The following is a 15,851-nucleotide window of genomic DNA, read 5'->3' as shown; positions in this document are numbered from 1 at the left end:
GGGGGGGGGGGGGGTGATTTGATCGCAAACGAAAGAAAATACGAGAATTAGAGAGAATTTTCTCTTTACGAGTAAAACATCTAATCTTTATAGTAGTGTGAGATAAATAAACAAAACCAATTTTCTTTGGAATTCTTAGATTTTTTGTTTACTTTTAAGAATCTATACTAAGAAATTAAGAAGTTCCCTTAATTACGTAAGTAATCAGCCCAGTATTGACTCGGTCTTTTCAGTTCCTAATCTCCTACGGTAATTTACAAATATATACATAAGCTATCTGTAAGCGTACAAGAATACTTATACTATAAGTTTACATTTATTTTATATATTTACATTCGAATTCAACACTCTTAAAAACCTACTAATACCAAACTTCAACACAATCGGAGCTTTTTTAGCATTTTTACGCTCCATCTTAGATACGCCATTTTGAATTTCTCAATTCTGAATTGATTCGAATTCAGCGTCCCCCAAAACCCATATATACTAAATTTTACAGCAATTAGAACACTTTTAGTATTTTGATCACTTTTTCGGATCTTCCAGCCCATAGTGCTGTGTAATGAAAGTGAATTATATCTGTATGACGCAATGCTCGGTGACTTGTGGCTTGAGAGTAACTTCAATCAATGGCTCGTGGGATAATTAGAAGAAATGTTCAAAGATAAACGCGGAACTTCGCGGAACACTTGCACAATATGGTTTGCAACAGAACTTAAATAATTCTGAGGCGGATGCTTAAGTCGCTTTGAACGTATTTTGCTAGGATATATTATTGTATATATACTGGAATACGAGGAAGGGATTTTTAGCAGTAAAAAATACAATACCGTAGAGCGAATGCAACGATAAATATTGTAATTATTATAGTAAAACGAAAAATACAAATTTCAAATAATTAACACTTAATTTAGAGTCGCTATAAGAGTCCCCCCTTCTCTCCTTGTAAATTCGTCTATATGCGGATGTCGGTGTGAGATAACGATGCGAATACCTTCGTAAAGAACGCTTTAAGAAAATATTAAAGTATATTCTTTTAAATATCTTTGAATAATATTACATCTCGAGAATAATAGATTCTCTGTTGAAGCTAGTGGAATACTATACAAATACAATCATTTTGATGTCTTGGCGTATGTCAATGGCGTATGAATCAATTATTCTCAGCTGGGCAATTTAAGTACTATATATATTTTTTTTTTTATATATAAAAAAGAACGTGCGCCGTCTTAATTAATAGTCCTCTATTAACATACATAATAGTAACAGACTACAACGTAAATGATAATTGCCTTGATTACAAGCAGAAAAGTTGAGAAACTGAGTCTTTATATAAATGCGGCTCTACGTATATAATAACGTTCTTCGCGCGTCTCTCACTATACAGTATTCTTATTTTAAAGATTACACGATACACTCAACTATAAATTGGCAGTTATTAGTAGTTAAAGATTTTTCTCTGCGTTATTCAACTTCGTAAATTTTTCAAGAACTGCTCCTGTCAAGGGCACGTCGCAGTACATAAACATTTAGTATTAAATGCAACAAAGTGTGCGAGTGGCGAAACGCATCGTTCTCCTCATAGTTCACAACAAGGAACTGAAATTCGCAATGAGGGAACATCCTTCGAACATCCTGCGGCGCGATGGTAATCTTCTCGTGTAACAAGTTATAAAGAATTGCGTGAAGAATGCGCTTATCTAATATACAAAAAATTATTTCAAATCTGTTATCATCATGGCGAATCCGGTTGGATACGTTGATGCGCGTTAATCTACACTATGCAGATTGCAGTATAAAAGCAGATAGTAGTGTGCAAGTATTGAAACAATAGAGTGTACTCAGCGCAAGTTATTTGGCAGAGTGAAAGTTGAGCATTTTATCAATTATAAATTGTCTATGTACTATGTACTTGCATTCACTACCAAGTTTGTCAGGTAACCCTCTCTTGTGCGGCACTCTTTAATCTGCACCAGCGCGCACTTTAATGCATCCAATCGAATTCGCTGCAAGTCACTTATATATCATTCCATATATTTTCTCTCGTTGTAACATAAACAAGAAATTAACGCTATCGTATTATCTCTCACGTCGAAATACTCACTCCCTCAGAACTGCGCTATTAAGTTTATGAGCTTTATTTAGAAACATACAGATTCAGATGTAATTATGCTTATGTGAAAAGTATTGACTATCCGGTTCATATGGAAAGTAGTTAGCTTTCCCCTTACAAATCAAGTTTTTCTTCCATAAGCAAATTATCAATTACGTCTAATACTCTGAGTTGTGCACAACAATTTGTCTTTTTAAGTGCGCGATAGATCAGTTAAAACACTAACAAGGTTTAATTTATTTTCTGAAACTATGCAATGATCAGGTGAATGTTGAACTATATCACTTTGTCAGTTGCAGCAATTTTTTCTGCGCTTCCCATCCAATGCCCACTTCACAAAAGTTCGTACCCTCATATATTCTTTAAATCATCCGGCAGCTCGTTCTTGGGATGTTTATTTTCGAAATGTTGCTTGTAGGTCTTGGGGTCTGGCATTTGGGCCTGCAAATCGAATTTGTATGCATTATGAGAACCAGCCTCAATAAAGAAGAATGTAAATCAAAAGATAACAAAGATATTGACCTTGCACACAGAACATACGTGTACAAGTGCTTTCTGTGCTGCCTTTTTCTGATCATTGGCACTGTGTCCTTGTTGTTTCTTTACTTTTGCAGCTTTTTCTGCAGCTTTGGCTTGAGATTGTATTTTTTGCTGTCCACGAGCCATTCTGGAAATAAAGAAACTCATGTATAAATAAAATCCTAATACCTTTTGAATAATATATTAGTTTAGATAAAGATACATTTGATTTTGTATTCCTTGACATCTATGAAGTTAGATCATTGACATTATACGAGATTCACTTAGTAAAAAGTATTTTATTTAGAAAACAACAGTTGCATAATTTTTAAGTAATAACAACTTTTAAGTTTTTGTGATTAGAGAGAGAATTCCACTAAAGTCATCAAGTCATCTGTTTCCTGAAAGATGATCAACTAATTGTTACGTTCACTATACATATACTGATCATATATTTGCCACATAGCAAAAAGCACTGAGTTTAAGAATGACTGTATTTAGAAAACAGAAAACAGTATTTAGAAGACAGTTGTACAATTTTTATGTAATAACAACTTTTAAATCTTTGTAATTTGAAAGAAAAAACTTTTAAATTCATCAAATACATCCATTTCTCAAAAGTTAATCGATCACTTGTTGTGTTCACTGAACATACACTGACCATACATTCTCCAACTGTGTCTTATCTACTTTGACAAACTGTATTACACTTAATTCAACAACTATGTTGTCAACACAACTAACCCCTTCTACTTCCTACCATGTCTCGAAATAACATACGGGAAATACTGCTGTCTACCTATAACAAACACGACGCGATACCCAAAATATCCGCCCATCGAAACCGTTCACGTGCAGCGGTGATAATCGTCTAAAGCACTACAATCTGGTGAGCATCAGGTCAGCTGGACGGTTGGAAACAAAAGTTCGGAGAAAGCTCTCGAAAACAATACGCATGCATTTCACCGCAAAGCGAGCGAGAACAGCTGAATTTGTCCAATTTTGCTCTACTGTCTTCCGCGGTTTTTCTCACTCTTCTTACAAATAAAACACTTATTTCGTTTTGAGCATAAAAAATATAACGTGGTGCGGCTACCGATGAGCAGACCTCTTACCTATTCGTAGGACGGTAGACGCGTGCCACGGTCTCTCCTGACTTCCCTCGTTTTTGCAATTCAGCCGAAGTCTCGCTTTTTAACAGAAGCAAAATCGACACGGTGAAGTATCTCGTGGTCACACCTCGTGGACGAGGTCTTACGGGATATAGGAAAAGCTGTGCGGGAAACGAGAGCGGAGCGAAAGTCGTGACCCGGAGCACTTTCTGCGCGCAGACGGGTGCACGCACTCTCGCAAAGAAACCACTACGGAGTACGGAGCCGCTATCTATAGGCCTGTTTGTTGCGACTGCACTCTCTGCACGTAAAACGCGCAGAAGATGTACATAGGCTGCGTTCCGAAATTCACTGTCAGTGCTGAAATTCTATAGTATACGTAACATGAACTATAGATTTTCAGTGCTGGCAGTGAATTTCGGAATACGACCGTAGACGCAAGTTGCCGAACGAGCGCGCGGAGGAAGCGACGAGGTAGTAAGTACAACCGCGAGATGAGCGTGTTCAAAATAAAATAAGTGAGTATACGTATTATTATTAGGGAAGAGGCACAGGAAAGAGGAAAAAATCGGTTAGGCGACAATTTTCCGAAAAGTGGAAAGGATAATGTTCAACTTCAACTTCAATTTCAATAAATGGCTCCAGACAGTTTTTTTATACCATAGAAAAGCTGCGCAACGATGTCTACCGATCCGACAATTGTCGATAAGTGGTTACAGAATAGGGCCCTAATGCTGGGATTCTGTAATTTGTTATTGGAGTTAACGACAGTTTCGTTATCGTTGCGCAGATTTTCTACAATATACAAAAGCTGTGCAACGATAACAAAACTGTCGTTAACTCCAATAACGAGTTACAGAATTCCAGCACAGGCTGGATCCTAATCTTCACTAATAGCGAATTCGATTACACTAGTGCATATTAATGCAAACAACCGAATTCACTATAAGAATTATACTCCAACGCCATTACACGGAGAAGATAATGTTGATACCAAGGAAAATCTTTACACGATATAATTTAAAAATCTGTTCTTTGTAACTGCACTGATGACTGGTGCAATAAATTGAAGTGAGACAAGTATACGTTTTCTCACTCTAACTTTCTGCACTAATTCAACAGTGCAGTTACAAAGAACAGACCTTTAAATTATATCGTGTAGAAATTTTCCTTGGTACCGACATTATTTCCTCCACTTTTCGGGAAATTGTCGCCTAACCGAAAAAATCAGAGGGAAGTATATGGGTGTTTTCCAATTACGTACTGTGTTACGCCAGTAATCAGTTTATTGGTTGTATATTATCTTACAAGATAATGGCTGCATTCAGCAGACTCAACAGTTGCACAACAGTTGAGTAATTTGTCTAGATTTAGGGATCTAATAGCAAGAACCAATAATCGTTGATTGCTCACTGAGCGCTTTTTCTACTGAATGCGCCCAATATGATCTATAAACTAGTTTTATGTAACACAGTGTAACGTAGCTGAAAAGCACTATATTTACTACATCTATTGTAGACCCGGCCTAAAGGATTTTTGAGTCCGGAACCAATGGATGCGTTCAGAAAACACAATTATGCAGTCGTTGAGTGATTGTCGCCTTTGATTGAATTCTTTCTTATTCTTTCTTATTCTTTTAGATTCATTGAAGTATGCTCTTAATTTTTGTTGAATCCAAGAGCATATACCGATCAGATTTATGAATTTTACAACAGTTGTAAAGCAGCTTTCTCTGCTGAACTCAGCCATTGGGTCTGTTTTCTATTGCTGAACTAGTATATACTTTCAAAACTTAAAAAGAGACAGATATACAGGTAAAATTTGATGGAAGAAAAATGAGAGAGAATTAGTGCAGCCAATTCAGTAATAGAAAACAGACCCATCCTTTCAAATCTAAAATTATGGATCTAAGAATACTTCAATCAAAGGCGATTTTCACTCAACGACTGCATAATCATGTTTTCTGAACGCATCCATTGGTTCCGGACGCAAAAATCCTTTAGGCTCCTTTTCTCTGCTAAACGCAGCCAATATTCCAATGCATTCAGCAGAAAAAGCTGCTTTGCAACTGTTGTAAACTGTTGTAAAATTCGTGAATCTGATTGGTACATGCTCTTGGATTCAACCAAAATTAAGAGCATACTTCAATCAGATTCACGAATTTTACAACAGTTGCAAAGCAGCTTTCTTTGTTGAACCAATGACACTAAACGCTCACTTAACCGTTGTTTTCTGAACACAGTCAATTAAAGAGATTTGATCACGCGAGTTTGTTACTTGCTGTATGCGTGGCACACACTTTGTAATTTCAATGAGATAAATTCTCCGTTTTCTTAAGATTCGTTAGATCGTTCAGGATATCGTAGAACAATGTAAAATTTCCTTCCAATTCAGCATATGTATCGTAGGATATCACAGAAAGAAATTTCTTATCTTCGGACATGAAGGCGCGCTCGCATTGCCGCTAAACGCGCGACTTTCGAAGGAGGGACGGTGTTCTATAGCGCACGTGTTCCCAGTGACTCATCGCGATTAGGGAAAATGGCTGACGATCTGTCGAGACGTGTTTTGACAATTTTGTTTGATTGATCCCAATGTTCCACAAAGAGTTACGTTGCATTGGTGGGCGCAATCCCTACGACGGTGTCGTAGGCGCAGCGTCTCGGCCGTGACGTGTTTGCTGGGTTACACTTGTGTCGAGTGTCTGAGTCATTCGGCTGACACGTTCGAACGTGTTTCGACCTGCCAGCATCAAGAGGAAACTCTCGAGAGGCTGACACTGTTCTCCTTTTTTCTAATATCGCTCCCCATGAGATATCTGAGGTAAGTCGCGTTGGTTGATACTAAATAGAGAATAGAAGAACGTGCGAGACTATCACGAATGTTACGTGCGCCGTGCCCTCGTTAGTCTGTACCAAGTGATTTTTTCGTTATCGAGCTGCTGTTTCATTTAGGAGATCGTCACGCGTGACATAATATTTGTATATTGACGTGATAATACATTCGTGAGAATGATTCAAGATAAATCTTATTTTTAGGATTGCTTCGTCACCAAATAGCAGAGATCATTTAAATGGCAATATGAAGATCCAAAGTCTGTTCTTTTTAGCTGAACTTAAGGCTTTCGAGTGAAATAAGAATCTTCTTCCGATATTTGGCTTAGAAATAATGTAAACTTACTATATGTGTCACTCAATGATGCGCAGATAAATTAAATTATATCATAGGGATAACTTAGAGCTTCCAGTGCTAGGATTCTGTAACTCGATAACAAAACTTGTTAACAAATTATAGAATTTCAGCACAGATCATACAGTTATCAAAGCTCTTGACAGATCTATTAATGGCTCTAAGTAAAATAAAAATATATATTATTGAAAGAAAAGGAATAAAATCCCTACTATAATGTATTACTTCTGCTAAAAAGAACATATTTCTATTGCTATATATATATGTAAATATTTATGAATATCTCTGGACAGCTTATACAATCTTTTTTATTATTCTTGCAGGTGATAATGCAACAGGCTTGTTGTATTCCCTGACGTGGCGCATCTCCTGTGTGACCAGGTGGATGTGGAATCTGTATAAAGAAAAAAAGAGTTGCTAAACGGTTGAGTTATGCTGTAAAGATCTGCGTCGTGTGTTCTCTGCAGTTACTGTGATCGTCATGGTGTAAACAGAGGGTCATTAAGGCTATAAAATGCCTACCATTCCAGCTAATGATGGGACAGCACTTTGCTAGTCTCAGAGAGTTCTTTAGAATGGATGGTGAACGACAGCCCACGGAGATATGCGCCAGTGCATTTAGCCAGGCATTGCCGTCGGAGATGGTGAATCGGGACAGCACTGACGGCTCGCCCGAGAACGAGGCTAACGGCAATCTACCTGTTATGAACTCTAACATACTGCCCAACCGAGAATGCAAGCCTGAGGGAAATCTGGACAACGATCGTTTGAACTTAGACTTAGACAACCATAATTCTAGATTCGAATCTTTATATAGTCAGCCTGTCGAGGCGCACGACACCAAGCAAGTTTGTAACAATGGCAATGTCGCCGGCGAGACGACGTACAGGCAGCAAGAGGCTTGCTGCAGCAGTTCGGGCGGTAGTAACAGCAGTAGCAGTTCCGAGGATAGTCCCGTGAATCCACCTTTGAGAAGATCCTCTAAAACTTTATCGTTCGGACGAAGAAAAAGTAAGTATTCGGCAGACTGGACGATTGTTTGTAAGAAATCCAGATAGCACAGAACATCTCCTGGGATCGAAAACTATATGTCAAAGGCTCTGTTGGAATACCAAGTCGAGAGAAATATAAATATCTTACTCTGGATGTTAATGCGAATAATTCTGGGAAATTATGGGAAGGTAATATTAATTTAATAGAAATCAAAGTAAAAGTGCAATTAGGATTTTAAAAGAAGGAAATTGATTAAAATATAATAACTGGAATTCGAATACACACACACACACACACACACACACACACATATATATATATAATAATTAGAGTTGAGTTTGATGTGAAAAAAGTTTGATTCACTGCGTACACGTTGTAAAGAATGAAAGATGTTCGGTACAATGTGTTTACTATCAAACAATACCATCCTTCCATAATATAATTATTCGCGCTAACATCCAGTGCACGATTCTTATTAGGCTTATATTTCTCTTGTCCTGAGATTATCCTGGATATGCTTAGGACATCCTAGGATAATCCTCAAGGTGTTCTGGACACATTCCGGATGATTTTAAGTCATCATGTGCTATCTGGGAAAATTGTGAAATTCTTTTTCGGACAAGTTTATGTAATGCAATGATATTTGCATTTGTGCTTATATTTTTTTTGTGTTGTATACTTTATATTAAAAATTTTAAAAGTTCTCCAATCTCAATAGTCAAGCTTATTTGCAGTTTCATTAAATTTTTGTATTCATAAACTTGTACAAGAAAATATTGCCTCCTTTATATAAACAAATATATCAATATTATGTCACCAATATCGTTTGTACAATGACACATATTCTTATTAGACAAACCGCGCAATAAGGATCAAAGCCCAGTCTGCAATCATGTTTTAACGTCGAAGAAGAAACGCAGCAACTGGGTGCTGAAATTCAACTGCGCCAAGAGCAAAAGCTCCAAAAACACGGACATTATTCCCGGCCAAGGGAACAGCAATTCGGACTGCGTATGCACTGGTTATAGGAGAACCGAGGAGCACCCTATGGGTGCGGGCATTGTATTTAATAGTCGTTCTGCGCCGCAGAGTCCCGTTCTCGGGCCTCTGCCACCTAGCCCCGTGATCGATTTATCTCGATTCAACCCCGAGGAGTTTCCTATGGAAGTACGTCTGTTACATCTGATGATTACTCTCTTGCAACGCCATGCATTACGGATTCGATATCATCGTATCAGTTCTCTTCGTTTTTCTTGAAGGATTGCGACGAACGAGCCCGAATGCAACGCGCAAGGGAGATGGAGGAGGGCGTCGAGCCGCCCCCCGGTTATAGGCCTAATTATCCTTCGGGAATCCAAGTTCATCCTAATGGAATAACGGTGGACAGTTTGGCGGCATTGTTCCAAGCACATGCTGGTATTCAAGCTGCCGCTCTCACAGCCTTATCGCAGATCGATTTTACGTTAATTCCGAATATCGAAAGGCCCGCACACACGCAGGTGAGCGACACCGCAACACGCCGTTCATTACGCCGTGTTCAACGTATGGCTGATACGATCTTCGTGCGTTCACATCTCTGTAATTTCTCACGCAGGTCGATTATGTGCATTGTCTCGTACCTGACTTGAGATCGATCACGGCCTGCTCCTTTTACTGGGGCAAAATGGATCGTTACGAGGCGGAGCGCCTGTTGGAAGGCAAACAAGAGGGTACTTTTCTGTTACGAGACTCTGCGCAAGAGGAGTTCTTGTTTTCCGTGAGTTTTCGCAAATATGGGCGCTCGTTGCACGCACGGATCGAGCAGTGGAATCACAAGTTCAGCTTCGATTCTCACGACCCAGGAGTTTACGCTTCCGAAACAGTACGTATTACACGTGAAAAGTCGTGAATGTGAAATATCCTGTAGACCAGGCATCATGTATCCCTTATTTAATAATTTCCTATGATTGTTAACTTTATGTATATATATGTAAGGATATATATTTTTAGCTATATAATGAGTAATTTCGGATTTTCCAGATAAAATGAAAAAATTTATATTTTTATAACTTTATGAAATATGTGTACAAAGCATGGCAGAAAATCGTAGATCAAAGTTACATATACATTGTTTTATAACGACAAAAAAGTACAATCGTTTCATTTTATTTAAAAAGTTTGAAATTAAAAAAATTAAAGAAAGAAATTACTTATTATATACGACTCAGTAACATAACTAAACTAATTATAGCGTTAAAGTGTATGTGACGCTTAGTGTACTACTTATCAATCTTTCTTTTCTCACTTACAAAATCGTAAAAATCATCATTTTTCTAAATCGTGAGAATGATGAAAATTAAGAATAAGTGTAAAAATTATAATGCTTAAAAATTCATAATCGTTTTTTACAAATCGCAAGAATGCGCGATTCATGATAACGGTACATTTTACAGGTATGTGGTTTAATCGAACATTATAAGGACCCTTCCTGCTGTATGTTCTTCGAGCCAATGCTCACTATCCCGCTGCACCGGAACTTCGCGTTTCCGCTGCAGCATTTGTGTCGAGCGGTGATAACCACGCGGACGACGTACGATGGCATCAACAAATTGCAATTGCCAAAGACGCTTAAGAGCTATCTTAAAGAGTACCATTATAAGCAGCGAGTGCGTGTCAGGCGGTTAGACACGGAGAACGATCTACAGACGGACGGCAGATCCATATCATACTTACCCCTAATATGAGTCTTCGCGTATATTCGTATTCAGTAGAATTTATTATACGTTGCATAATTGATTTCTTTAATCTCCACACATTTCGTACAGTCGCGTACCGCGCAACGCATACGACGGCGGGTACCACCGTGCACAGCATACTGTAATTAATGCCGAGAACCATGACTCCGATACAGTTACACAGACACGCGTCATCGCAATATTAGCAATAAAAACTAAAGGAAAAAGTAAAGCGTTGTACTCGTCTTATGCGATAATAGAGGTCCGGGAGAGAAAACGACGTAGATATGTAATTAAAAAGGAAAAAAAGCCAAGAAGAAGAAATGGGACTTTTGTGCGAACAGGCGCCTACATTTTTACTCGGATGAAATCTAGGAATTCCATATGTAAATACGTCAGAAACTGGCAGTGCTTCGCCATACCACACGACGCGCGTACACGACATAACACACACGTTGTATCGCGAAAAACCGTTTACTGTATTATGTGAAACTTCAATATTATTGCTATTGTTCTTATTATTGCTACAATTCTTTATTCTCATTTCTATTTTATTCCTTAGATAACCACGTTATCTCGTATAATCGCGTTATTTCAGTACATATATATAATTTTATTTAATGTTAATTAAAGTTACGGGATCAGTTTGTATATTGATAGTTTTTATAGGACGATACCAAAACCTACGCTTGCGCGGCTGCAATTTAGCGTTTAATTATTAAAATTATGGTATTATTGTCGGATTATCAACTTTTATACGTAACTGGAAAAGTTACGATCATTACAAGATCTGGTTCGTATTACTCCTATTGTGCCTATTTATAATGTTAAATATTATTAGATAAAAGCTGTCTGTGTTGATGTTCACCATTGCCAGATGCAAAAGTCTATAATTTGTGTAAATCATTTAAATTTCGAAGAGAAGAGAAAAACGTAGGAAGATATCAAATGCAATGAACTGAATTTGGATTAACGATACAAATCAATCATTGAATTGATAAATTTGCAAATATATAATATTATAGTATGAAATTGTTAAAAGTATTGGTTAATGGTTACTCGTATAATGAACTTCGTATTAAAAAATAAAAATTGAATATTTATTACGTGTATATATATTTCACTAATATCTTAATTCCTGATGCTATAATAATTCTATACATACAGAAAATACTTGTTTAAAAATTTTTCAATTATTACATGATTTATGTATGCTTTTTTTTAAAGATAATGTTTTACATCATTAAAGAACAAGATTTTACAATTAAAATATATTAATATAAATGTATATATCTATCAAAGATTATAATGGGAGATGTCATGATTAGAAAAATATAATGCTCTTACATTTGTAATTTCTATTTTTATACAAATTAATATAGCAACCAAACAGAACGATAAGAAAGTATTTAAACCTATAAAATTTATAATAGCACGATTAAAAGATAAAGTCAAGATTAATATAATTTACAAGTTAAATTACTTTTTCAACCATAGATTTTTATTGCATTTTTACAATATTATGTTTAAGCCCCATATTAATTATTTCAAGTCACCGATGTAATACGTATATGTATAGTCACAATATAATATACGATAAGTTTCATCTTTAAAAATTAACGGAATGTTGCAAAAATATATTTACAACCACCAGAAACAATAATTATATTTAACAGCCAATCAGCGTTGTAGCATATATTGTGTAAATGGCAGCATTATTTTATAATTGAAGACGAAGAAGAGAGAGAACAGTACTAGAAAGAAAATATCTGTTGTCTTTTTAGGAAAAATATACAAGTTTTTCTCTTGAAATTTATTAAAAATATTATATAATACTTTTTTTTACATATTTATGATATGCAAAGTTTACTGCTGTATAATAAAAAGAATTGTCTTAAAAATATTCTTTAAATCTATCGTTCTTAATATTATGATAAATGAGAAATAATTTTATTTCGTTCTATAATATATTGTGTATATATATATATATATATATATATATATATATATATATATATATGTATATACACATTATTATAGGTTATATCTTAACATTATAAAAAGGATACTGATAAAATTTCTCTCCCACTTTTCCACCATATACAATTCGGTGACGAGCATGTATCGAAAATACCAATACTTCAGAAAAGATTGTAATTTTTGCATAGGATTAACCATTGTAGTTTGATTTATCGTTCTTCTCACTTATGTGTTAAAATATAAGAATCAAGATAAGAAGTCCATCGTTTAATCCATGAGTCATATCACTATCCATCACCACCTCAATTCTTCTAAAGAAAGTGGCGGCTCGTAGCGGAGACTTTGGAACTAATTTACAAAATTAACGGGTCTACCTATAATGCAGGATTCACACCGCGTCCGATTCCGACGTACGACGTTCGATATCTAATAAGAAAACAGCTTTCTAATGGAATTGAATTTTCTATTAGAAAGCTCTTTTCCTATAGGATATCGGACGCGGTGTGAATCCTGCATAAACACTTCACCCCTTATTTACTTCGGGTCTAACCTCTAGACATTTTTTATTTTGACTCGTTAATTTCGCAAATCTGTTCCAAAGTGTCCGCTACGAGGCGCCACTTTCCTTAACGAGGAATTGAGATAGTGATGAGTACGACTCAGTAATAGTTTAGACTTTAGGCTGTAATTTCGACAAAAATAACGCTATCGAGATGGTTCAACAAGTATTTTTCAGTTTGAAGCCTTTAGTTTTCATTCGTATGAATGCTATAGTTTTGCCATTATATTTTATAACGGCATATTAAATGACAAAGATTGTATAACTTTCAACCTCATATTCATATATTGAACTCATATTTTTATTAATATTTAAAATTACAAAAGATTCTCGCGTATATATTTGTCAAATTCACTCAGAGCCTTTTGCATCTCGGAATATCTTGCCAAATCACACGCTTCACGCAGTGGCAACCACTTGAACGCTTGGTGCTCGTTCGACATTTTTACAGACTTGTCTGGATTGAGCAGCTCCGCCAGCCAGTATATCACAATTTTCGGCACTCCGTTCACCTGGTACGTCATCTCTTGCTTCGCGTTCTCGAAGATTTTCAAGTCATTCGACACGAAGCCGGCTTCTTCCCGAGTCTCGCGCATAGCCGTCTCCATGTCGGATTCGCCAGGATCGACATGACCTGAACATCGATTGTGTGTGATTATCAAATGCGGAAAACAGCAGAAAACGAAAACATTTAGCTTTTTTTTAGTGCAATACAAAAAGTGCAATATTGTAATGCATATATATTTATATACGTGTAAATAATGTATGTATTTATATACATTCAACAATTAAAAATCTCTTTGTAAATGCGTCCTCTTGATTATACCGTCTATATCGTTATGCAAGTTTTATTTCATAAAAATATGATAAGAATGATAAGAATAGGCGAGTCTCGTCGCAAGATCTTGAGAACGCGAACGCCCTGATCATCGATGTGCTTGATTGTGGGTATTTGATCTTTACGGACCTTTAGGAGGCGTCCAGTGATGTTCTCCGTATGACGTCTGCATCAACAAATATTGGACAGTGCCTTGGAATCGGTGAAAAATGACGAGCCCGCAAGCGCGTTGTTGCAGCGCCATGACTCAATCGATTGACAGTCGGAATGTTGCTGGCGTATCTAACAGAATTATAGAACACGTGGTCGGCTTACGTGCGATCGCTGCGAGAGAAGAGGAAGCCGACGACTACGACATCGCGCTATCCATCAGAATAATATCGAGTCGATATCAATCCGAAGAACAGAGATTCGTATTCTTGACACGTATTCGAATGCGAAATACGCCTTTTTGTTTTCAAGCTGAATAATCTTATATAGCAGGTTTGCATAAGAAAACCAAAACTTGAAATAAAAAGTAATTGACATTCGAATACACGTTAAGAATACGGTCACTGGACTATATTAAGGTTCTTGGTCCCACTACTGCTACGGATTCCTGAATTAATAATGTCAGCAGCAAGAAGACGCATATCAAAGATTCTGGCGTGCTATTTTCAAATAAAAAATATTTGTATGAAAGAATACCTTAAATTGTTTGAGCATACTTATAAAATGCTCTAGACACTATCCTTCTCCTTTGACAGTCAATAGTCTTAAAGTTAACGTGACATGTGCTTCCTCTTCAATCTCTTCTTCTTTTTATGATTTTGTCATGTTAATTTTAAAATTATTTATCAACTGTTGAAAAGATCTGTTCTTTCACATAAATATCTTTTTATTTGAGAATGGTACGCAGAGACCTTTGGCATGCCTTTTCTCGTTTTTGATTAATTTAGGGTTTCATAGAAATGGGACCAGGAACTTTGAATATTGAACACTGAGAGCAAATTGACGAACGTATTTTACAAATTTATGTAGTTTCACGTTCCAAGAATTTATTGGTGCCTCATGCGCGCGGTCTCTTATCAATCAATATCAATATCGATATCGAATCTATCTTCTTTGTTCATATTGGACGTAGGACAGAGATGATCAACGATATGAACTAGTTGCGTAACGATACGCGCGTAAACATTTTTAAAATTATTACGAAATTTATAAAGAAATTATCGTAATGTGTAAAGAAATATGAGCAATGTGTAACACAAATAAATTTAAAGCACATACCTATGTATTCGTCCACTCGAGCGTTCCTTCCGAAGCTTTCATCAACGCAATGATCTTCGAGTTCAAGGGAATGTAATTTTATTTCGCAACATTGATATCGTATCAGCAATATTTGTAGGATCCAACGCAACATTCGTCTTGTCTCCCTCAAATTATTCAGCCGTTTTTGTACTCTTGTAAATTTATAGCGTTTATGTTAAACGTGGAAGTGAAACTTACATATTAGAGAGTCTACGACTAGATATCTGTCATAACAAATTTGCCTGCTTTTATAATTCTAAGAAGCGTATGTGTATATATGTGTGTGTGTGATCAGACGTGACGCCGATGGTATGTTATTTGTCTTTTGAGTGTGAAATTCCTTTCACACATATTTATACATCGTATATATATATAACTATTATATACACACGCGCTAATTGACAGTATTGTAGAAAAGAGGAATACATCTGTCCGTCTTTTTCACGATCGTAGGAATCTCGTGTATATATATGTATATATATATATGTGTGTGTGTGTGTGTGCAATGGTGTTTTGCTATTTCTCTTGACATACAACACGGTAT

At 36.3% G+C, this 15,851-nt stretch overlaps 3 protein-coding genes and 1 long non-coding RNA gene across 6 annotated transcripts; 1 reads left to right on the top strand and 3 right to left on the bottom strand.

The window, feature by feature from the left end:
* Positions 1-832: 832 nt before the first annotated feature.
* Positions 833-4,023, bottom strand: LOC116849205 (zinc finger protein 706-like). 2 transcript variants are annotated; one of them, XM_032826127.1, is made up of 3 exons: positions 3,748-4,023; positions 2,636-2,780; positions 833-2,554 (listed from the first exon to the last, which is right to left on the bottom strand). In XM_032826127.1, the coding sequence occupies exons 2-3, from the start codon at positions 2,777-2,779 to the stop codon at positions 2,465-2,467; spliced, it is 234 nt and encodes a 77-aa protein (XP_032682018.1). In that variant the 5' UTR covers position 2,780; positions 3,748-4,023; the 3' UTR covers positions 833-2,464. The 2 variants fall into 2 exon arrangements, with proteins under 2 accessions (XP_032682018.1, XP_032682017.1); XM_032826126.1 differs by lacking the exon at positions 3,748-4,023 and adding an exon at positions 2,856-3,015.
* A 2,241-nt stretch (positions 4,024-6,264) lies between these two features.
* Positions 6,265-11,752, top strand: LOC116849199. 2 transcript variants are annotated; one of them, XM_032826121.1, is made up of 6 exons: positions 6,265-6,567; positions 7,257-7,944; positions 8,780-9,093; positions 9,186-9,425; positions 9,521-9,787; positions 10,359-11,752. In XM_032826121.1, exons 2-6 carry the CDS (start codon positions 7,467-7,469, stop codon positions 10,647-10,649), a joined length of 1,590 nt encoding a protein of 529 aa, XP_032682012.1. In that variant the 5' UTR covers positions 6,265-6,567; positions 7,257-7,466; the 3' UTR covers positions 10,650-11,752. The 2 variants fall into 2 exon arrangements, with proteins under 2 accessions (XP_032682012.1, XP_032682011.1); XM_032826120.1 differs by having other exon boundaries at positions 9,165-9,425.
* A 367-nt stretch (positions 11,753-12,119) lies between these two features.
* LOC116849200 lies at positions 12,120-12,879 on the bottom strand. Its single transcript, XR_004379095.1, has 2 exons — positions 12,710-12,879; positions 12,120-12,409 (listed from the first exon to the last, which is right to left on the bottom strand). It is a non-coding gene; the product is annotated as an uncharacterized LOC116849200 (long non-coding RNA).
* A 562-nt stretch (positions 12,880-13,441) lies between these two features.
* On the bottom strand, positions 13,442-15,820 carry LOC116849174 (bis(5'-nucleosyl)-tetraphosphatase [asymmetrical]). Its single transcript, XM_032826091.1, has 3 exons — positions 15,287-15,820; positions 14,147-14,299; positions 13,442-13,813 (listed from the first exon to the last, which is right to left on the bottom strand). Exons 2-3 carry the CDS (start codon positions 14,259-14,261, stop codon positions 13,497-13,499), a joined length of 432 nt encoding a protein of 143 aa, XP_032681982.1. The 5' UTR covers positions 14,262-14,299; positions 15,287-15,820; the 3' UTR covers positions 13,442-13,496.
* Positions 15,821-15,851: the final 31 nt, after the last annotated feature.

Source organism: Odontomachus brunneus, unplaced genomic scaffold (assembly GCF_010583005.1).
Source record: "Odontomachus brunneus isolate Ranch 3 - 2012 unplaced genomic scaffold, Obru_v1 Obru_scaffold_108, whole genome shotgun sequence".
NCBI classification, from domain to species: Eukaryota; Metazoa; Arthropoda; class Insecta; order Hymenoptera; family Formicidae; genus Odontomachus; species Odontomachus brunneus.
Note: the sequence above shows the minus strand (reverse complement) of the source record. Positions and strands in the feature narration are given on the sequence as shown.